Source organism: Temnothorax longispinosus, chromosome 5 (assembly GCF_030848805.1).
Source record: "Temnothorax longispinosus isolate EJ_2023e chromosome 5, Tlon_JGU_v1, whole genome shotgun sequence".
Classification (NCBI taxonomy): domain Eukaryota; kingdom Metazoa; phylum Arthropoda; class Insecta; order Hymenoptera; family Formicidae; genus Temnothorax; species Temnothorax longispinosus.
Window position 1 is genome coordinate 16,669,934 of NC_092362.1, and position 23,918 is coordinate 16,693,851.

Sequence of the window (23,918 nt, forward strand, 5' to 3'; positions counted from 1 at the left end):
TCGTTTCTTTCTAGAGATCTCATTAACGCGTATACGCGCGATTATTTAATTATTATTCTCGACTCTCGTGATGGGGTTGGTGCTACGGATAATCGAATACGCGGATCGCCGCGTGTTTCCAAGTTTTGGCTTGAGGTAACGCGATAATCGATTCTGTCGGGATGCCTCATGCTCGTGTATCGGATTTTTGCCCGGAAGTGAGAACGCAGTTATTTATAAACTGATATTTCGCGCTATTTTTTTTACCAGCGATAATTTGTGAATTTAATTTACGCCGCAAGTAGTTTCATAACTTTTGTTTACTGACGAGAATTAGAATAAGTGCTGACCGCTAATTTGCCGGACTAATTACTCACGGCCGAACGTAACTCGATTTAAGCCGGGTCATCGAGATCTTCTAGGTCACGACTTTGGGTACTTGGCAGCATCTTGGCAGAGTGCTGTGGAATTGCATTCGCAACTAATTGAAACGTTATCACGCTTCTCGCGCCGGCGGAACATTGTATATCCTACAACTTGCGGTTAAACGTTTCTCGTCTTACGGCTTCTCGATTCGTGCAACTGCATGGTACCGCAGCAGTTGCCGACCTGTTCTCTTCTTTCCTCATGCGGCTGGACGCGAGCGGCAGTAGCTCGCAGGGAAATCCGCTTTCAAGAACTCGCCGACCGACTTCGCGGTTAACACCGAACGACACGTGCTCGTTCTATTCGCAACCTGCCGCGACTGATATATAATTCCTTGCGTCTCTCGAAAGAGAAATTCGGACTATAATTATCTGCAATCGTTGAATTTTAAGCTGGACCCAGATCGAGTAAGCGAGTGTAAATACATTATTTTCTGAATGCGAATAAACAAATAAATATAACCAATTAAATGGATAATGAAATAAATAATTAAATTAAATAGATATTAAACGAACGAATGAACAATTTGCTTCAATAAGTGCGGATGATGTTGTATTGGCGATGTCACTTGCATGCATTGAAGCAAGTTATTTGTTCTGGTTTTGTCGTTCTCACTTGCTCGATCTGGATTTGATTTTAAACAATTATTGATAATATTTTCAGTTTGATATTAGCTATATGGTAGGTATATATTCGACGACAATCTATTCAATCGGCGCGATGCAATTATGATTGCTTCTAAACATTGCATTTTCTCTACGTACGAAGATATATGATAATATGATCTTTTAAATTTAAACTTGTAAACGGGATGAGGATATATGCGAATAATAATAAAACGGTATTTCTCCTTCGTGGTATTGGCATAACTTTCGATTAATGAAGTAATGAGAAGTAATTGTCTCGGGGAACTGATAGTCATTCATTTTCACTCCTCAAGACCTTTATTAAACCTCGTGTGTCATTATCTATGCGGTCTATCCGCCGTTAATTTTCGATCGAGAGTACGACGTCGAAGTCGCCGCCGAGAGCGGCCCCACGTCGCACATTTAAATGCAAATGCACTTTTTACTTATATTTATATGCAAATGAGCTTTTCTCACGGTGAGAGAAGAGGACCCGGGACTCTGCCGGTGAACACAGTGTGCTCGAGAGTCAGCCTTTTCTCGCGCTCGGCAAAAAGCAGCTCGGCACGCGATGCCGGAAGATAATTATTGCATCGTTCACGCGAAATAATTATTGCATCGTCTCGCGCGATTTGAAGAATTTTAATCATTGGCGACGCGCGATTGCGACTGTTGCATTCGTGAAGGCCAACTCGACTGGCCAGTTATAGCGCGGCGGCTCATTATTATGACTCATTATTTTTTATTTGTTAATCCCATTAAAATTCATCGACACGCAGTGATTTAATGCAGGTTATTTCAGGATAATCTGAATGTATTCTGAGTAAGACTGTTCAGGCGGTACATGACTATTTATGAAAACATTCTTCTTAAGTTCTCCTTAAGTAGGAGGTTCGCTCTGTCCTTTAGATGCTTGGAAAGCAGTAAGAAGAGTGACTTCATGGGTTTTTGAATGACTATCGCTCTATTATAGATAAATTCACGAGGGCGGCGGGCAGTAACGGGGTGAATTCTTCATACGTCGGGGGAACAATATGCTCTCGAGTTACGGGGAATTTTTCTCCAGGCACATATTGCGACGACCCTTATCGTTTCACGTTAGGGGAAATTCCATTTGGAGACATTGTGCCTTTTTTTCTTTCTTGCGTTATGATACTTTCGTTGTACGAGCCAGCCGATCAAGATTCATACATACACGGTATTCTCTTCTATCGTTATATCGGTTTTATTGGACATTCTCTTCGTCGGTCGTCGTCTCCAAGAACGAGTAGGATTATTTGATCAGATTCGATTCACTAATTTTCATACGAATTGAGCAAAAATCGTAGAAGCAAATTACGTCATGATATATTATAATCTGGAGAAACATCTAATTTGAGAATTAAGACATTATGTAATGTATTTACCAACCGTCTCCACTCAAAATGTAGTCATTTATCAAACAATCGCTGAACGCAACAATGTTGATTATATAGTATACCTATTGATGCACGGTAATTTTATTAATTGAAGACATATGTAAATGATTGTTGTAATTGACGAGTTTACAAGAATAACATGTAACCTTCAATTTACTGCAAATATAATTTTGCATGAAAAGAGTTTTTTTTCCTGCTGTGAGATCGATATCTATATGCAAGTTAGAAGTTTTTGCTATTATAAATAGAATAGCATTGACGTATTCTCTTACGCAATCGCACGATGCATTACGCGAAACAATATCGAAGGCTTCGAAACTCTATCTTCATTTGATTTCAACAACAAATCGAGCGTACGGATTTTGACCACGTTTGCAAAACTTTAATTGATGGATTACGCATTAAATCGTGCGATAAGCAAATGTTGTCTTCTCGCAAATATACTCCCTATCTTGTTTAATCTGTTTTCTATTGACGCGTATGTATAATTTGGTGCGATGCATTACATATATGAACGAAACACATCAATATTGCAGTGCCAGTTATCGATGACCGTCACGGCATTGAACGTGTTAATCAAATATCTGGTAAATGGACGTTGCCGCGGCTTTAATTACGTTACGTGTCGGAATTGCGTATTTGATATGTTACGACAACATTCGTGGCATTCATTAAATCTCAATCTATCTGTGCAGGACTGTTTTTAAACCAAGTATGAGATATAACTATCGATGATTGTCATCACGCAATCGTCGTGTGCCGTCGTGACAAATAGTCTTGTTTTCTCTCTTGTTCTTATCGACCGTTTTATCCAGCCGAAGAAGGAATCCTTCGCTTCGAAGAGTCGATCTGCAATCCGAAAGTTGTCAAGCGCGCACATCGCGGCGCGGCGCCTTAATGGAATTTGAATGTCGTTAGCCGAAGTAACCGGGCGTAAGGAAGGGACGTTATCCCTATTACCTCCGTCGCTCTGTATGGTGTGCGAGAGAGAGAGAGCCGTCGAGTTTATTGGAGCACGAAAATACATCAGCTTCGTCGATCGTATGCTTTGGTAGTTTAGGATCATCTGACACTTGCTTGTGAATCAGTGAGAACATAGTGCCGTAATTAGCGTGTCCATTATGTTGTTTTGCCATTAGCATTTGTTTTGCATTCGCGGAACACAAGGACAATTATTTACTTAAGCTCTAGTTCAAAGGGATTTCTGGGCAACGTATATTGAATGTCCGAAATCAACGTTCGAATAGGAAGCTGGTTCTATATATATAATCATTTTCGAGAGAAATGTTGGTCTATTTTTGTGATAACACTGATGCCATGTAGGAATGTGAGAGAGAGTACGACTGCACTTTTATGCATGTCTCGTATTGCTCAGAAGCAAAAGTTTCGTCATGTGCATGATCATTTGGCAATCACGCGATTTATGACGCCAATTCAGAGTAATCCACGCAGCAATCTTATAAAACGACCATATAAGCACCTCGAAATAGCGCTTGAATAGAATTTGTACGGAACGCGGGGATAGATAAAAATGGAGAGAATGGACAAGGCTTCCCGGCGCATACTGGGTCGCGAGCGCCTTATGACTGGTTTTACGATTAACCGATTTTCCATTCCTCATGCTTTCCATTGTGCAATGCGTCTAACTGCAACGTTGGGATAATGAAGCACTGCATGCGTGACTCGATCATTAGAAATGAATATAGGGGATTAAGAGAGCTCGAGCTGCGCGATAGTTTCTAAGTTGTATGCTTAAAAATTGTTTCATTGTCTCGTGGTAATACGTTAGAAAATTTTCACGCTTAACGTACACTCGATTTGACCCGACATTATTGTGTATTACTTTGTTTCAAAATCACCGTTATGTAATAATGGAATATTGAATTTTTTTATTAATATATGAACGAATATAGCGGGAAGATTAAAAAAGAATGAACATCACTAACGAAGTGAGGCAAAGGAGAGAGCAGTCGTTTCTCAGTGGCGTGCCGAAAATCATCGTTTAACCGTCCCGATCGATCCCAAATAAGAATGACGGAGAACGAACGGAGTTCCGCCGTCAAACTGTTTCACAGGAGAATCCCTCAATACGCAGCCTCTGCCGCAGGTTTCCCCCTTTGCGTAAGATAGTCGATTTCAGGGGAGAGCTGGTAAATTGTCCGGGATAACCTTTAAAACCTCGAAACTTGGTAATATTCGTGCGACATCGTGTTTGCGTGCTAAATTGCGGTGCATCAAACGATGTGCATGATGTCGAGAGTCAAAGGGTTAATGACTGTGAGCAATCGCACCGTCGCGACGACAATGACGGTAACGACGAACGGCTGGGAGAAACGCGGAGGGCACATCGCTGAACATGTCGGAATTATTAAATACGTAGCGCCATAATGAACATCCGGTGAGAAAAAAAATATGGGACAAAGGGCAAGGGGGCGGAAGGAGCCGTTTCAAGGCTTAAAGAATGGCCGTCGTTACGGACGCGCCGGGGCGAACAAATCGCCATACGTGTAACGTAAATCCCTGGTGGTCGTGTGTTTGCGGTCAACGAACTCCTTTCCTTCTTTCGCGCAGCTTGCATGGGTGGATTCTCGTTGGGATGCGGTCTCGGTTGGAGCGCGCCGTCCGTCGAAATACTGAGGAGCCAGTTAGACGACTTCGCGATAAACGTGATTGCGTCGGTGCTCCCGATAGGCGCGGCGCTAGGCACTCTCGTCGTGCCCTTGCTGGTCGATAGGATCGGCCGGAAGTGGACAATGATGGTCCTGGTGCCGGTCTTAATCAGTGGCTGGATTCTACTCATCTGCGCCGGCACGGTTGTACCATTCTACGTGATCGGCAGGCTCGTGACCGGCGCCTGTGGCGGCATGTGCTGCGTCCTGGCGCCCATGTACTCCGCAGAGATCTCCGAGAAGCACATCAGAGGTATATCGCCTCTTTGTGCAATTAATCCTAAATTTCCGCATAATTTACGGAATGGATTATTTATTTACGGTATATATGTATATCTGAAAAAAAGATCGGTAACGTATGATTTTGTGATATGGCACATTGTCATTGTATTACCTATTTAAAAAATGGCTACCGAAATGGTATTTGTATAGGAGTAAAATTGGGGTGTGTAGGCATTTGTTATTTAAAGAGATCCATATGAAAGCGATACGCTTTGGCGCGAGATAAAAACAATTTCGAATGCGGATGATTCAATGCGTAATAATGACGCGTGGTGTAATATGAATAATCGGAACACAGAATAAGACGGCTTGCGGAGCGATGTTATTAGTGCCTATCATCGTTCAGCACACGAGCTCGTTCTCCTTGCATCGCTAATGCGCGCGCGCGCGATTTACCGTCGTTTATAGCCGAGCGAGGAGAAGCTAAGAAGAAGTAGCAACTTCATTATGCGGTTCTTCCTTTTTCGTAACAGGGACGACAGGCGTTTTCTTCCAGTTGATGCTCGTGATCGGTATACTATACGTATACTGCACCGGTTTCACGCGAGACGTGGTCGCGATATCCAGCCTCTGTATCATCGCGCCGATCGTGTTCGGCGTGACGATGGCCTTCGTGCCGGAGAGCCCGTTGTTCTACTTGACCAAAGATAAGGAAGAAGACGCGCGAAAGTCCATGCGATTCTTTCGCGGCCCTGATTTCGATATCGAGCCGGAGATGAGCGCGTTCAAGGTTGGTTAAGCATCGCGATTGCGTCGTTACAACCTCGTCGGTTAATTCACAAATTTTTTAAATTTTGGCAACTAAACATGCATATACAAGATTTATTCATGATTCTTGATAATCTTTTGAAATACGCAAAAATGAAAAGTCACGAAACAGTTTGGTATTTAAAGACAATAATGAATGTGGAATTTGAGTATAGATAATAGATCCGAATGGGACCGAGAAATTCTTTTAACTGTTAACTGATTTTTTTTTTTACAAGAAATGGCTTTATTCAATTTTGTTAATGACAGAATCGATATAAATGCATAATAATTACTTTCGCGCGCCGGTTTTATTAATTTATGTATCTGTAAATGTGGGAGGAAACAGGAACAAGTGGAGAGAAGCAAGTTTCGAAGACCGAGTATCACGGCCTTCACGAGCAAGCCTGTGTTAAAGACTCTGGCCGTGGCCTACGGTCTAATGTTTACCCAGCAATTCAGCGGCATTAACGCCATAATATTCTACGGTTTGACGATCCTCGAGTCGACCGGCGTCGGTATGGAGTCGCAGCTGGAGTTGGTCATTTTCGGTGTCGTCCAGGTGGTAGCTTGCGTGGCGGCGGCACTGTTGATCGACCAGGTTATACTTTGTTATGTTTATTGTGATGTCGAATCATGCTCCACAGATTTCGCGATCTATAATTTATCTAACGGCCGGCTGGCATTACGGATGCGATCGAAACATTCGCAGCTGGGGCGCAAGCTGCTCATGGCGATCTCCATGTCGACGATGTGCGCCTGCTTGTCGGCCTTGGCGGGTTTCTTCATCCTGAAGAGCTATCAGCCGGAGCTGGCAGATCGAATGCACTGGCTGCCACTCACATCGGTGTGCGTCTACATACTCGCCTTCTGCCTCGGAGCTGGTTAGTAATAATGATGCGCGATGAGTGAATTCAGTTCGACGATGCACTTCTATTGATCGAGCTATCGGAAAACACGCTGTATCCTGCTTCTCACGAAGAAGAAACATATGTTTGTTATTGCAGCTTTTTTCAAAGTTAACTTTCCTTTCGTAGCTTAGATTATATAATTTATATTATCAAAATCTTTTTCGAAGAGATCTATACATTAGATTCGTTCCTTGTTTGCGATAAACGTGTCCATACAGTACGAGTGAAATTGTTTTCGATGACAAACACGCTAAAGTTGATTGTTAGCAAAGAGTCTTATCGAACGTTCGATTTGCTAGGTCCAATTCCGTGGGCCTACATGGGCGAGATTTTCCCTACACGCTTGAAGGGTGCAGCGTCGTCTAGCGCGGCTTTCTTTAACTGGCTACTGGCATTTACGGTTACGATAACCTTTCCAAGCGCCATTGGAGTGCTAGATAATGCCGTGGTGTTTTCCTTCTTTGCCCTGATGTGTGCCCTGGGCACGTTATTTGTGATCTTCTTCATGGTGGAGACTAAAGACAAGACGTTTACGGAAATTGAACAGGCATATGGGACCCACGTGCCCGTGCAGCCGGTGCAGGACGAAGAGCCTCCTAGCATGGAGTGAAGCCAAGAATTTCCCATGAAACAGCCACTCGTCAGACAGGCAGGAAAGCTTCCCATAGAAGACGAATACGGATGAGAAAACGCGGGATTTTGTCACGTTTATTTGATCATACAGTTCGATGCATCGACATTAACCAATTTTGAAGTTGTCGATTATCGCTTATACACAATATTATCTTTCACATTACAAAGTTGAAAAATTACAAAAGGTAGTTGTGAAAGTGCTATCAAAATGAGAGGCGTCTTTCATTTTTATGACAGCACTATTGTTTAGCGTTAATAATCAAATTGCGAGATTGCGCATAAAATTATGTACACGATGTTGATGTTTTAAAGTTATTCATAAATACTTTCTTTATTTAGATTTATTTAAGAAACGTGATAGAATTTCCAAGGTTTTTAAGAATTAATTACATGTAGTTACATATAATCGATTAGATGTTTCCATTAGTAATTCAACATCAGTCACTTCACTGCTTACAGCAATAAATAACTTGGCCGAGGATGTGGGCGTAATGCCGACTAAAATAATTTCTAGATAAATGAATTTCTGACGGGAAGTGGGACGTGCGATAAGCGGCGAACGAGTTCGCCAATGGTACGCGCGGAGGATGCGGTAGCTAAACTTGAATCGCGATATTATATGCAGTGCTACGTGCAGCGATATGCATCGTGAGCAGTCATTGCACGCATATGGCCTTGGCCGAATCGTTTGGAATTAATGACAATATCTCTTGCCGCCGCTCTATGCTATTTTATTTAATTGAAACGGAAAATCCAATTTGACATATCCCGCTGTTCGGGGATTATCATTTGTTTGTTTCCGCCAGGGAAAAATGAACGCGACGATGAATATTGTCGACGCGCGAATCGGAAGAAAATAGTTATTTTAATGGAATTATACCGCCGATTTTACGAGACCATCCCTATTTTCCGTTAACGAGCACAAAATCCGTCCAAAATAACCCATAAATATTTCAAAAAATATTCGAATGTTTGCGGATTACGTACCTATGCAATTCGAAGTCTCGCACAAGTTGAATAGCTAGACTTTCGCTGTGACGGTATTTTTTTTTCGATTTTAAAGTATCGCGTATTCCTCTCCCGATCGATGTCAACGATGATGATGATGACTCCAACGCGTTCATTTATCATGCAGCTGCCATCGCTCGGTAGACGCTCGCTTTCATCGATTATGCATTCAAATTTATATTTATGAAGCATCGTGCCAGAGCCTCGCGCGCCGAGTGTCGTCGTACTAATAATGCCGCTATAAACCTCTCGAGCATCGGGCGCAGCAACTCCGGCATTACTTTCTTGTTTGGCACACAGTCGTCGGAGGCCGCCGCCGCCTACTCGGGATTTTCTGTATTATGCGATTGCACGTTTCGTGGATTTTTCGTGGGCGACAGACAGATACGCCCTCGGATCGGTATTATCTAGACGGGGTACCGGATGCTCGCGGGCTCTCCCCGCGCATTCCGCGCGGCTCTTTCGCGTCGGGCGCAAAATTCGGTCGCAAGCTCTCGCAATCGAGATTAACACAAATACCAGTCGCTGTCTTTCGCATTTCAATGAGGGATTATAGTGATTTTTAAAGCGTTTGTTTCTCTCGACAAATAAAAAAACAATTCTTTGATTATGAATGATGTCAAGGTATTCGCGGCAGCCTCGATGAAGCAACATTGTGTCAGTTCGATCGATGCACGGCGTATCTTCGTGGCGTGCATTCGCGTTTTCGCACGATGCGGCGTACGAAGAGCGACGAAGACGGTTGCCGTCTGAACATCGAGCCAACATATGTGACATCGTGTGCGCCGGGCCCGCCGAATAAATTTCACCGATAGACCCGAAACCCGCGTGCGCGTGAGAAGGGCAGGACGGGCAAGAAAGGCAATGTAGGGCGGGCGGACACCAGACGAGTTTTTCGCGCGAGCAGACGCGGTTCTTTATCCGTGGGAAGAAGCCCGACTTCTGACATGGCCCCCCCTCGTCGCCGATGAACAGCCGTGATAAATAACCCCCGAGAAAAATCGTGGACGTTAGCGCGATCGAGAGGCGTGAAGTCCGGATTCGACACGCTTTCTCGGCCGATCTCTGGGTTATCGCGTGCATCATCACTGTATCATCATCGGTCCGGTACGGCGGTATACCGGGCTGGACTCGCCGAGACGAGACCCCCCCCCCCCCGTTCGTTCCTGACGCATTAATTTGTCGAGTACAATAGCCGCGAGTTTGATTATCGTCATCTTCGGCAAATTATGTGCTGCGAACAGCGCGCGCAGCGCATAATTTAATTTTATTCACGAGTTTTGACACGAGTTTGCTGGAGGCAACGACGATTGTGAACACGCGTTAGCTTCTTTTTTCTTTGTCTCTGACTGACGATACGATATCTCTGTTATCTCAAATTATTCACAATGCTTGGTTCGTTCTTAATCTCTGCGCATTCATATTACAAATTATCAAGTTTTGAATGAGGGTGAACGTAGATAAAGTTATTTGCTAGACAAAATTTCATCTAATTATAGACTGGGGAAGATAAATTTCGATACGAGTATCTTGCCCGCAGCGAGAACGTACATGGCTCGCAGGTATCCGTGTGTCGCCGTTAAGGAACGAGAAAAAATCGCGTTCTCTCATCGCAAACCGCGCTACGGCGAGATTTTCTTTTCCGCGTCCAGAAGAAAGCCGCGCGACGTCGCCGAGCGGCTCTAACGAGCAATAAGCGATATCGGGACGCGGTTCCCATCTGGCCTCGGTACTTGAATCCCCAGCGGCATTTCCCGGTGAGATTGTCGCCAGACGGGAAATAAATAAATAGAAAGCACGTCGGGGCTTTTCTTCGCGCGCGCTGGCAGGCTGGTCCCGACCGACCAACTCGTAGGAAATTGACAACAGTCGGGACATCGCGGCTATGTGTTTCTTACATACATCTCGTTCTCCGGGAACACGGAGGGACGACGACCGTATTCTCCGTGCCCCGGGGCGCCCCCGGTTCCCTGCGCCGAGACCCGCGCGCTCCCGCGTCCGCGCCACCGTCTTCTCGAATCCGACCAATATTCAGCATCCACGGTCGCGCGTCTCTTCGACCGAGGGACGAGCGACCACCGCTCTCTCGCTCGTTTTGTCTCCTTTATATTTCATGAATGTGGAATGCGGCTTTCCATCGGGAAGCGGATTGTTCCGAAAGCATCGAATGGACCTCTCTTCGCTGTTCAATGCAGTTTGTATGAAAGTGCGTGCATTCGATTTGGGAGTGGACCGTAATACGCGATGATATAATCACTGGTTTACGCGTACGTGTATGCGCTTCGCATGCGTGTTTGTTAATTCAAGCTTTAATCCTCTCGATATCTAGTTACGGTATACAACGCGAATTGATCTGTTCACCAGTTATCATGTGTTACAAATGTAATACACATTTGTAATATTGTGTCGTATCGTATAGTATGTTGTTAGCCAACACGGCTGATAATTCGAAGCTTTTCAGTATTGAGAGGAACAAAATAATTAACTAATTTTTTTCAAAGACAGTAAAATAGTTTTCGAAAAGTTATTCTCTTTTTTTATTTTAGATGACAAACATAAAATCTTTGATCTTTTGTCGAATCTCCCTTTCTACTTTGTCGTTGAAGGAGCCGACGCGAGAGCGCGTTTGAAGGCGCGACAGGTTAAATTCGCCGATATTTCCTTAATTCGCGCACATTCATTTACGTCGATTTACTCCGATGCATTCGCGGCGCTCGAACGTCATGACAACTTAAACCCCGGTTTTGTAAATACTCTTCAGACACGAACTGATGCACACGCACGTTTCCTGTCTCTCTTCCTCTCTTTATTTCGCGCCTCCCACCTCTCTCTTGTCGCGACGCGACCCACACGCAATCCGTACTTCAAGACTCTCTTACGCTCTCGTGCCCTCGCACGCGGATGACTTGGCGGACGATACACGTTCGCGCAGAGCTCGCGTGAGCACACTCTCACGTACATGCGTGCATATACGTGCGTGCGTTCGCGCTCTCCCTCCTCTCCGCGTCGGAGAAGTTGAAGTTGCACACTGCACCATTGCACGGCCGACCGTGGGGCCAACGGCCTCTCTCCGCGTGGTATCGCCGCGCCGGCTCGCCTCGCTCGTTCGTTCGCTCGCTCGTAGCGACAGCTCGCGCGACCCCGGGGAGAGCCGAAAAGAGCCCGCGAGACTCTTTCTGCTGGCCTTGTGCCGTTAACCGATCACTCGCGAGCGCTGCGCCGCGGATCGAAATTAATCGTTCTGTTGCACAACGATTGCACAAAGCGTTATGTATGACGTAAATCTAATTACAATAAGCTTTACGAATGACATATGCTTGATTACAATAAGATTATGTTAAGAGCGTCGTACGCGCCGCTGTATATCTCCGTTAACTTCGCGAAAGCAACCTAAATGCGAATTACACACGAGATATTACGGTAAAAAGAGAGAATGCTTGGGAAGTATAATTATTATCTCATTTTATCCAGCTGGTTTTCCGCGCTGGCACTGTTGTACGTAACTCGGTAATACAAACAGTTACACTCTGTTGAAATGTGCATCAGTGAGATATTATACCGGTATCATAGCGCCGATGACCGTCATTCAACATTGCGCTAACGCGCGGCGGTTTTATCAATTTTTTATCCGGTTCTCTATGGAGAGCTATCGTTCAAACAGGATATTGATTGCTCGTTGGGAGCGTCGTCTGGGACGCCCGTGAACATAATGAGCCGCCCGTATTGTTCGCGCTTCCCCGTGTATTTCCGTAGGAACTTCGCTTTCGTTTCATCGGCAATATCTGACCGATATCGTCATCCGTCCGGTATCGGGGGAGGCCCCATAAATAAATTGACCGCAGAAATAAGCGCGTATCGCCGCTCGCCGATATATATTAGCGTTACGTATTATCGCGCAGCTGCTATCTCGCCGCTCCGCACCGCGCTGCGCGTTCTCGGAGAGGAGAGGGCGACGTCAATGGAGCTCGCTGTTCGACTCTCCTCCTCTCGCGCCGATCCCTTTATCGTCGCGCCGATGGAATAAAAAGAAGCTACTCTACGCGAATTCAATGGGCGTTGCGTGCGCTATCGCCTCGCATTCTTCTCATGTTCTCTTCCCCTCTTGCCTTTTTTTTTTCTTTTTATCCTTTTTTCCCGATCAGGAGTTCGGCCTCCTTTGCCTTCTCTCGATCTCGTCGAATTGCGCGACGCGTCGCGAGATCGTTTGCCGTAGCGTGCCTGCATAAGGAAATAACGTAGTCCTAGTGTCGCTTGCGATCGTCGAACTGCCTCGGAAAGCAAAAGCTACTGCTCAGCGATCGACTTTATTCTTTAAAATAAGGAGCACCGAGAGAGAAGACGAAACTGAACAAAATCTAAAGAGAAACGTAAGAGGCTCGAGGATCGTTATTACGCATATTCAATTATCTCCGCTTTTCTACGTGTATGTACAATGTATGTACGGAGACGTGAATAATTTGTATCCTTGACGTATTCCTAATTTGCGTGCAAACTGTCTCGCTTGATATGACGAAGCTGCATTCGCCATTCATGTCGTTCAAGTGCTAGTACTTGATGTCACGATAAAATTCATAATACAGATTGTATTCAGCGCGCGGGTAACTGTAAATCGAAGTAAAGTTTCTTAAGGTGGGAAGATGAATGAGGAGAGGAAGAGCGTCATCAAAATTTGCATCTTCAAAATCTTTTCATTCTTGAGAGCTGCAATTGTTATTCGGCGTGCAATGTCATTGTGTTATACCCCACCATTGGGTGTCTTTATTTTCACGGACTCCTCGGTTTTTTGTACTCTTCGCCCCCGACATCGTGAGGGCATTCTTCGCTGTCTCGTTAACGAGCACACACAAATTTTATTTATTCAGATTATTGCGCGACTTTCGTCGCGCTAAATGTAGGATTCACGACACGTACGTTCTTACCCAATGCAATTTATTGCGTTTATCTCGTATACCTTCTTGCAAAAAGTCTGCATTTAATCAATTGGCGTAATAGCTCGTTGAATTTGCGAGAGTAACGCGATTTATGTTAGCAGTGACAAATACATCTAGAACGATTAATATTAATCAAGCGATGTCAGTGAAGTGCGTGTATACTCGCTTTTGTATCGCGCGATCATGATGATGGATTTTAATATTCCAACGAGGGTGCTTACTGCGCCATTTATCAAGGCAATCAACGTAGTGGTATCACGTGTGTACAAAACACAGAATATATAAAGCCGTATAGAGCGGAATATCTTTTTATATTTGTCGAACTTATGAAATTGTTCGTTGATGCGTATAGTTGGCGCTCTTTATTTTATTAATACCGTTCGTTTTAGGGTTCCGATACGCGATATTTATTAAAGTCAACGACCGTGACATCCGTATACATTCCAAAGCTCTGGCTTCCGCCAATTTCCGCGTAATGTATTATTATGTTCTAATTTCCATATCGATAAACAAGCGTTTGAGAGACGGAATGGGGCGATGGGGGGACGACGAGCTCTCGCGTTTGACACGCGAATTTGTTTTCGTTGTCGTTCGGGCAACGGTGCGCGGATCTCCCGTGCGACCCAATTGCATAGCGTGTACGCATCTGCTTCACGAGCGCAGCCTCTGCGGGACACTTGTACCGTTGTCGATACGACTGTGATTCGCGCCATCCGGTGGAACGAGCTCTCTCTCTTTCTCTCCTTTTTCTTCTCCGAATCCCTTTACGAGGACAACGACGAAGACGATGAAGACGACAACGACGACGACGACGGCGATGGTCTGGCTCGCCTGATTCCGATCGCGATGTAAACCGGTCTTCTTGTCCCGTCGTTCGAGTGATCTGGAACTTTCCGATCCCCGAGGTAGTAAAACGTATCGAAGCAGATTTTTACTCGAGAAAATTGATCGGCACACGAAACGACACGATCGAGTGCTCTCGCGTGCAGTAAATGCAATTTGTCACACTTGTCGCGCAAATGTTCGAATTCAATTCTTCGACATTTTCTTTATTATCCGAGAAAAATACACGGAAGGAAAATACGATCCGCATAATTAGTTTTTGTCGCAACGAGGAGGGGCAGAAAGAAGCGTGATCGTTTCCTGATCGAAGAAGATTATATGCATCATTATGCATTACGTATTTGCATACGTAATATTCGAAAATATTGTTTACGGAAATTGCATGCGTGAAACAACGCGGCCCAAGTTGGCGCAACCAGGTGCAATAGTGATATTTAATGACGCTTTATCACGCTGTTTCCTCCGATTTACTTTTTCTGATGCTCCCTTCCGGTAGTTGATGGTGCAGCACGGCAATATCGCTGGCTGGGACGGTGAAAGATAAGGCTCGGACAGGAAACATTGCGAAGCACGGTAGCGGCAATTGCACCGCACGCCATTAAATGTGCTTTACTCTCCCCTGCATTTCGACATATCTCAATTATTTCGCTATTATCATTACGGCATTACTCTCGACGCATCGCCCGGCGAATTGCGGCAAGCGATTTCATCGCCCGACGATGTGCAGGATGATCGTGATCAAAGCCGGCTGCTGCTATGCTGCTGCTCGTGGCGTGATTAATGACGGTTCGCCGATTAGCCGTAACGCGCAACATTTGCTAATGTTGGTCTTGGTAAGCTTGTATACGACATTCTTCGAATTAGCAACTAAAATCTCCGAGATATCTCGCACGCGGTGTAAGTTTCCTGCTCGCTGGGTGAAATATTCTCGCAGATGTCGAGGCCGCTTTTAATTACGCGCCACGGTGTGTCGGGACAAAAGGTAGGTGTAGAGGGAAAGGGGGACAGGGATACGCGCGCACAGGATGTTGAAGTACGGTGAAGGGCGAGGAAAAAAATACGTGGCCATAAAACATTCGTGCAATAAAACTGCCTGCAACAACGGGCAGGCCTGCATATTTTAAGAAATTAATTTGTCGAAGGACAAATTGCCTCGTTTTACGAGACGTGGGAGCGAGAGAATGCTCTCTCGGTGTGAGTTTAACCTTCTCGATATCTTTTTTTCTTTATGCTTTTCTCCTTTGCTGATTTTTCCCGAGTAGGGTGTCGGCTGCGAGTCGCGTGAGGAAGGGGAGGAGGAACAAAGGGGGGAAAAAGCGCGGCGATTCTTGCTCGTGTTTGTGAAGGGACCGTAGCCCTGTGGAAAAGTCTGTTGTGGCTAATTTGCGCGATCATAAATCTTCTCGCGTCGCGAAGTGTAAGCGCCTCTCACGGTCTCGTTGAAATTTAGACTTGGAAAAATGATAACCAAGCATATACTATTTGCAAAGAGAGATGGAAAGTCCGCGAGCGCGGGGAGCGAGCGGAAAGAATGTCGGGCTTGAGTGGAGTAAAGCGTGTCCCGCTCCTTTTTTCATCTAGAGTTCATCGGAATTTCATTCACGTTTATCTTGATCACTCCATATCGAGCCAGCGGTATAATAGTGATTGTGCAACTTTTGTCGAAGAATGTACGTAGATCATTGTCTTCTTAATTATGTACGTCAAATGGAATTTGATAAAAATCGCGCAATCAATGGGACCGGAGCGGCCTCCTTGAGTATCTCGCAATATTGGGATTGATTTATTGCCGCTCTCACAATTCGAATGACGGGCACCTCATCGCAACGAAGGAAGGCAGGAAAAGAAGAGAGGAACGTCGCGTCTCGTCTCGTCTCGTCGAAGCGACGGCCCCCTTTTCTCGACGCGTGTACATAATCTCGCATCCAGTCAGCAGTGCGCTCGTGGAAAGAAACGGAGAACGCATTATTTATGCCTCTCTGCTTTTATAGATGTAGGAGACAGCGACTCGCGCTATATACCGAGGTATCTCCATCTCGTTTTCTCCGCTCGTCTCAACTTACCAAGTTTCTCGCTTCTCTTCTCTTTCGATAGATCCGCAGTCTCTCGATCGGGATGGGTGCGTTTTCGCTCAGTGGCTCGTCTAATCGCCATGTATTCTCGCTTCGCTGACATGTATCGCGAAAAATTCTAGCGCTTCACGTAGAAAAGCTCGCAGAAAATACGGTAAACGTACGTTTTTCTTTCCTGTTTGTTGATTTTCGCTTCAAACAACTCGCTTAATAATTACATCATGATTTAAAATTACATAAAAAATATTGACTCTATTGGAAAAATTATTTATTAGATAGTATATTTCAATGTCTTATTAGAAAATTGTATAGAAAGTTCCCTGTTTTTTATATAAGTACATTATTATTATTAAAATAAGATGTATCTAAATATATTTAGAAAAGAATTATACATATGTTTGTCTTAATTGGAATGGGGGATACTTTGGCGCACGAAAAGAAATTTAATACAAAAAATAACAAGTAATCTGTATAATTTACAAAGTTGCGTTTTATGTGAAAAAGAAAATGAATATCATCCAGACAAACTATTCGGATTTGATCTTACAAACGCAATTCTAGATTAAATCATATCCCGCGAATGATTATTCCATCGGGCGAGATAATTGCCGAAAGGATAAAGCGCGGGCTAAAATATTAAATGTTACTTCATTAGAACGTTCCGCAAGATATTTTCGTCTACGCCGGCGACAAAATCGACACCAGCGGGGACCCTTCGCGTCGGCGTTTTCACCGTCCCTTTTAGTCTACGCCGAGAGGCAAGAGAATCAATCTCCGGCGCGATCTTCGAGCTTGTGAACACGCTCACGCGTGCATCACGCATGGCCCGACCGTGAGCTGCACCACGCACACGAATCGCGCTTTATGTGGCACAAGGATGCAGCTCGTCTGGGTCATTACTGTGTCGTGTTCCTCGCGTCCCCCGTCGACACGCATATACATATCGGATCGCTTCGTGGTCTCACCATGTAACGCATAATAATCCTGTCGCTGGTGTGTGAGCTTCTCGACGCACAATGCAGCGATTCGTGGCATCATATCCCGCAGATATGATCATAACGTCGAGTTTACACGAGAATCCAGTTAAGGAGGCGCGAATCAATTATTGAGTTATCACCTCGTTGTTTTTTTTTCGGAAGTAGAACTCTGAAAGTTGACGGTTATTTGAATGAAAATCGTTTCGCATTTTATACAGAAAAGACAAGACGCGACGTTGCAGTTCAAACATCCAATTATATATCGGACCGTTTTTATTTTGACATGTTTCACGTCCGGGGATACTCGACATGTCCGCAGTCGAGAGGCGATAGAGAGCGCGGCTATGAGAGATGAGAAGAGCAGGGAAGAGCGTTACGAGTACACAATGGCATTCATTGTAGCGATGGGACGAGACAAGACAGCCTTGTGATTGATCGGAAGGCACGCCGCGCGTCATTGGAGGTGCGCTACGACGGAATGAAAGAGAAGTTACACGCGGAAGAAGGAAGGCACGGAACCTGTCTCGCCGGTGTCAATAATCCCGAATGGATTGCTAGCGCGTCAGAGGATGTCGTCGCGGTGGTATATATCTTTGTACTTCGGTTCCTTTGAGATCTTTATTAATCCGGCGACTCTCTCCACGGAAATCAATAAAAGCACGGACGAGGAAACCCGTGTTATTACGCCGGTCATTGTTCCTTACAGTTTTTTCCTTTCATCATCTCGTTTCGCGAGCTGATTGGCTGGGCATTGATGTATAAATTCAAAGCACTTGTGCAATAAAATTCACTTGAAAGAATCGTAAAAAAGAAGACAATTATTGATTGAAATTGCAAGTGATTAAGATTATCACAAATTATATGTTTCGCAATAATTTTGAACACTAATAGGAAAGTGTCTAAAAATATGATAGTATAAAAAGAATTACGATACGAATAGGTACCTTTGAATTATCAATTTGTTTTTTTCCTTGAGTTTGAGATGCTGCATTTGATTCTATCGTGTACTAACAAAGTCCGATCTGGAGGACAATGGATGTTTCTTTGCATTGGTAATTGATCTTCTGCATAATCATCGCCCACCTCTGCGCGATCAGTTCCTTGGACGACACGTCCGGGGTGTTACCGTGGATCTTTTTTTAGAAACGCACAATGACGTGCAATTGAGAGAAATCAATGGTGCGTATTAATTCGGTCTCATTTTGCATTACTGCCTCGCCTTCGTTACCGGTCCCACTGCCGATGCCCGCGGAGATGATTACGCAAGCTGGTTGCAATAACCGCCTGCTTCGCATGTTTGTTTTCCGCGAAGAATAATTGACTGTCACCTACACTGGTCTGTCGTCAACTTCGTTCCGGATAGCGAGAGAACATAATTACCTTTTTCTTTTTCCTTTTTTTATTCTTTTCTGTCGACCAATTAACGTCGGCTCCATCGACCTGCCCCGGACGGTTTTCTCGATTCGGAGGGACTTCCCGCTCGCAAATTAACATTTGTTTTCCTCCCCAGAAACTCCGAGTACTTGCGCTTCTCATGCGTTCACGCGACAGATGTTCTTGAAGCCCTCGAGTTAAACAAAACGACTGAGAACCGTTTTCGGAAGATCGAAATATATTGTCGAGATTTTTTAATTACAGTATTGGGAGAAAATTTTGTATATTCTTACTTTTTTTAAAGAAATTATGAGTTTAATGCCAGATATATGACGAATGATGATTAACTTCGCGTCAATGGCATCACAAATATATAATTTAGAAGTCACCGAGCAAACTTTCCGTATACACTACGCAACTCTCATTTGCAACCCACGCAACGACATTGATTGTTCCATTTCTGAAGACGTAATTCGTGCAGTCGGATACGGGCAGTCGGATAACGAGTCACGCCGGCGTCAATATCGCTAAAAATATCGAAGCGGTAACGATACTGCTAAAGACGCGCGGGCGTGAATGTAAAAAGGAGGTTGGGCGAGTCTAGACGGACAATAACGATCTCTCCCGTGAGGGAGAGGTAGGAAAAGAAAGTGCACTCGTTAACTCCGGTAGAAAATGAGCGAGAGCTCATCCTCGTTTGGTAGGCCTCGCCGATTCGTGCGCTTCTCGTCCAGCGTGACAACGAGACGAAACGAAGAGGAGCAATAAATCTTGCAATAACCATGTCGGTTGTTTCCAGCCTGCACTCTTCCACTCTCCCTCCATATATCTTTTTTTCTCTATCTCTCCTTTCCTCCTCTCATCTGTTCTACTCTCCTCTCGTCTCTTCATCCGAGGTGACCATCAACGGCGTCGATGAGAGTTCGGCCAACTAGGCTCTGTAGCTCGTTCCACCAATCAATCGAGTCAACTACTCGCAACACCCCCGCAATTGTGCGACGTGCGCGTTAATTTATTGCACTACTTTACTCTGACCTTGGGGCCCGCTATCACAAACGGCGGGCATAAACCTCGCTTTACGCATCGATCGCATCGGCCGCGAAAGAGATTGCCTCTCCTTTTCCCGTTTTAATGATGCATCCCGTCGACGTTATATGCACACGACGCGCTTTCGCGACTTGTAATTTCCCCGGCATAATTCGCGTGGCAGAGAATAGAGAAAAGGTCTCCGATAAGAAGACGCGCGATCGCCGTTTGCTTAGCGACGGAATAAGTATACATATTTGCGCAGCTAGGACAACACTTCAGCGCGCGGCGAAGAGATGTTGAGCGGTGTGGGGAGTGGAGGGAAAAAGATAGAGAGAAAGAATATATGCGCCCCGCGGATCTATGCAGCGCGTTTTCTTTCGACTTCTTTAATGTATTTGGATATTTGGATTCCAATTACGGTCGATTAAGCTTCGATTACATGCATTAAAATCTATTTGAAATTGATGGAAGAATATCTCTTACCTATTTACAACTTTTACACTCGTGTGATGTATAATAAATATTCAATTTCCTAATGCATGTGACGCGAAAGTTTTGTGTCGAGACAATCTTGTTCTTGCTCTATTTTCCGATGTCTATTACATTTTTGGTTCACGCAGAATCATCCGTTTATCTATACGCGAGACTCCGGGCTTTAAATTTCGATCGTTAAACTTGAATCTCACCTTCGTCTTGCTCGTCGGGGAAAATGCCGAGTCGCATGAAAACGTTATCGCATTTCCTTTCTCGCCTTTGGCGTGCCATAGTTCTCGTCGGCGTCCGTCGTCGTCGTCGTCGTCGTCGTCTGTGAAAAGTCGTTGCGGGGTTGCGTGGGGCTTTGACGCGGCCCCGGCGTTTTACGAGTCTTAAGGAACTAATTGCACCTCGCGCGGAAAAATTTATGGCCAGTTTTCACCTCGCGTTGAATTATCGCTGAGACGGTGCTATTATCGCCAGAATGGGCCGCTATCTGGAATGCCGGAAAGTAGCCGATGGTTTATCGCCACTTACACGACGGGAGGGGAAAAAAGGTGTTTGCGTTATTTCCCAATCTACCTTCTTGCGCGATTCGAAAGTTGAGATGTGCAGCGATTAACACGATTAACATATCTGGACATTTAAAAACAGCGATTTGGTTTTATGAGGAGATTGCCTTTGAAGTTAATAAAAAAAATTTTACGATACAATATGTCTGCGCGCGTATATGTAATTATTTTATATCGTTTTTAAAACATCAGCATGCTATTCTGCTTTAGTTAATTAATTGCATGTCAAACTCGAATATTTAGACGAATTGAATTAGTTTTGTAAAAGTAATTAATTTGATTCTCTCATGCGATGTTCCGTCGATTAATTTTCTCTGCGATTACGTTAATTTATTGGAAACTAGACTAAATTAAAATTTTTCTGGAAATTTTTGACGAAACAATTATAGAATATTTTAATTTCCAACAATTTGGTTATGTAGCTATTAAAAAAAAAGCAGATATCTAGAAGCGTGTGTAAAAGCAGTTTACGGGTGCTTATCGCATATTTGCTATTTCAATTTACTAATTTGCACATTCCGCGCGTGTACGAGGCATGCAAGGGACCCAAAACGAAAATTTAACTACCGCCACTGGTGGTGTCCGGTGAAAATTTAGCCTGGGTACCTCGGCGGCGCGGCTATTTTCGGTGCGGTTGGCGCTCGGTCAGATCCTCCTGCTGCTGCCTTCCGCTTTTATCTCTTTTTCTCTCTGTTTTCTCGGCACGCCTCGCATCGGCGGGAGGAAACGCCTGGCTTCCTCGGGAAAAGCGCTGTGCGGCGTTTTCGCACGCGCTCGAACACGCGCCGCCGCGTGTGGTCCACAGTGACACACGATAGCGAAGGAGGAGAGGACGCGAGGGTAGGGTAGCTTCAAAGGGAAAAAGGTTCTCCTCCCGGAATTCCAACGACGGCGACGGCAACGACGACCATCGTCATCCTCGCGCCCCGGAGGAGCTTTCTCGCTGCGTTCGTTTTATGGGCAATTAGACGTGTGCGAAGATGGAATAACATCTCGTGAAAATCATCCGGAAAATCTCTCTGCAACGACGACCGTGGTTCATTGCGGTAACGTATGGATGAAAACGGGGAGGGAGGAGAGGATACTTCGACCATTTTAAACGATATTTTGTCGCGAGGGAGGGAAAAAATACTCAGTGCGATTATTCATAGTTATAGACGCGGGATGCTTCGCGGTTTCGCTGTTTCTCCCAAGATTTACGACGGCGACTTCCTCGGTCGCCGGAATGCAACAATGTTACATTGCCATCGTTTTGGGTAATTAGAATAATGCAACGACAGCGGCTAGAGGATTTTTAAGTTAAATGCAACATTTAAATTGATGTCAGAGAGACCGGTATTTGCGCCTGACAAGCCTGAGGAATTTTCCTCTTCACGAAAGAAATTTTAACTTGATTGAAATACGACGTGATAGAAATAATCAATAATTGTTTATATCAAAATAATTTTTAAATTTATTTTTATAACAATACAGAAACAGAATATTTATATTATATAATAATAATAGAAACATAAATTATAAAAACTTTATATGAAATATATATGGAAATAATTAGATATAGAAAATAATATTAAAATAAAACTTAACGAAAAGGCAACATCAAAAATTTAATTTAATAATTGATCTGTTTTGTTAGAGATAAATTATTTTTGTGATCAAAATTCTTTAAAAGATTACAATATGTGCAACTTGATTTAATGTATTATTTCATAGAAATAATATATTGCTGAAGATACGGCTTTTATTTCGCATTTTAGTTTTTGCGGCAATACGATTTTCAAGTGTGAATCCAGATCTGATGAGGTCATTGCCGCCGCTTTTACGAGGGTGTCAGTTGGGGTGAACTTTATTGGTCTCTTATCACCCGATTGGCGTAATGACAAAATGTTTATTGTTCGCCTATTTCGCAACAGTCGGAGGGTTATCGCGCTAAATGTCAGAATAGTCGCGATAAGCACGATGAAAATGGATGCAATAAAAGGACACAGTTAGACACGTGTATCCTTTTACAAACTTTTAGCAATGATTGCAAATGCAATTTTATTTCAATGAGAAAATTTATTTCGCAATAATTTCATTCATCAACTATAACAAAAATGGTATAAAGATAAGGAAAGGGATAATTTCTTTATGATTGAAGTATATCCGCAAAAAGCGACTCTTATTTTAGAAGCATAATTAATTTTTTTTCTGTATTTAAAGCTGATACTAATACTTTTAATTATTATTGTGACTTACGTTAATTATTATGCGATAATTCGTGCGATTTGCAAGAAAATGAGTGTATTTGGAACATAATTCGCAACAGAGCTGTACTTTGGTTGTAATCTATCGAAAGCGCCCGATAGCGACAGTATACCATACATTTAGATAGGGGAGCGAGCGGAAAAAATAATCGGCGGTAATTTAAAAGTATCGCGATATATTAACGAGCCAGCCAGCCACCCACGAATTCACACAAAGATTGGCTGGCACTCACATGTACGCGCTCACTTCAATTCATGTCAGTGGTAATAAAGTAATTTATCGGGCGAGAGATACGAAAGCTCGCAAAACACTGTTAACCCCTTGCTATGTATCGCATCGCGAGTGTGTAGTTTAAGAGAGTACGCCATAGTATGACCCGTATTGTAAATTATCTCGATATCCTGCGAAATGGCTCATATCTGCGAATGTGAAAGCTGTTTCAGTTCAATATACAGCGATATGGCTATTTTCATATTATCAGCACAACGTTCGCGGTAAAAAGCTTCCCCATTCTTGATATCCATTATTCATGTTTTTTTTTGTTCCCCAATATAGATACGGGTATTATGTACGAGTATAATATTTATATCTGTATTTTTGGAGAACAAAAAATTATATAATATAGGTATACATAATTGAATATTATATATTTGCCACTAATATTTAGTTTTGATTTTTTAATACGTACCAACAATAAATC

General features: G+C 43.9%; 2 protein-coding genes across 3 annotated transcripts in view; both read left to right on the plus strand.

Annotated features, from left to right (window-relative positions):
- LOC139813995 (headcase protein-like) overlaps positions 1 to 23,918 on the plus strand; it is a 149,568-nt gene that overhangs the window by 63,771 nt on the left and 61,879 nt on the right. The gene's annotated exons all lie outside the window — the stretch shown is intronic.
- LOC139813996 (facilitated trehalose transporter Tret1-2 homolog) lies at positions 4,425 to 7,980 on the plus strand. Its single transcript, XM_071779945.1, has 5 exons — positions 4,425 to 5,371; positions 5,874 to 6,130; positions 6,497 to 6,748; positions 6,860 to 7,031; positions 7,358 to 7,980. Exons 1-5 carry the CDS (start codon positions 5,026 to 5,028, stop codon positions 7,666 to 7,668), a joined length of 1,338 nt encoding a protein of 445 aa, XP_071636046.1. The 5' UTR covers positions 4,425 to 5,025; the 3' UTR covers positions 7,669 to 7,980.

What these genes read in the sequence shown, in the direction of transcription:
- LOC139813996 (XM_071779945.1), top strand. Translation starts at nt 5,026, where the DNA reads ATGGGTGGATTCTCGTTGGGATGCGGTCTCGGTTGGAGCGCGCCGTCC. An exon ending in CTCCGAGAAGCACATCAGAG is followed by an intron (nt 5,372 to 5,873) that starts GTATATCGCCTC and finishes TTTTCGTAACAG; the next exon opens with GGACGACAGGCGTTTTCTTC. An exon ending in CGCCTTCTGCCTCGGAGCTG is followed by an intron (nt 7,032 to 7,357) that starts GTTAGTAATAAT and finishes TCGATTTGCTAG; the next exon opens with GTCCAATTCCGTGGGCCTAC.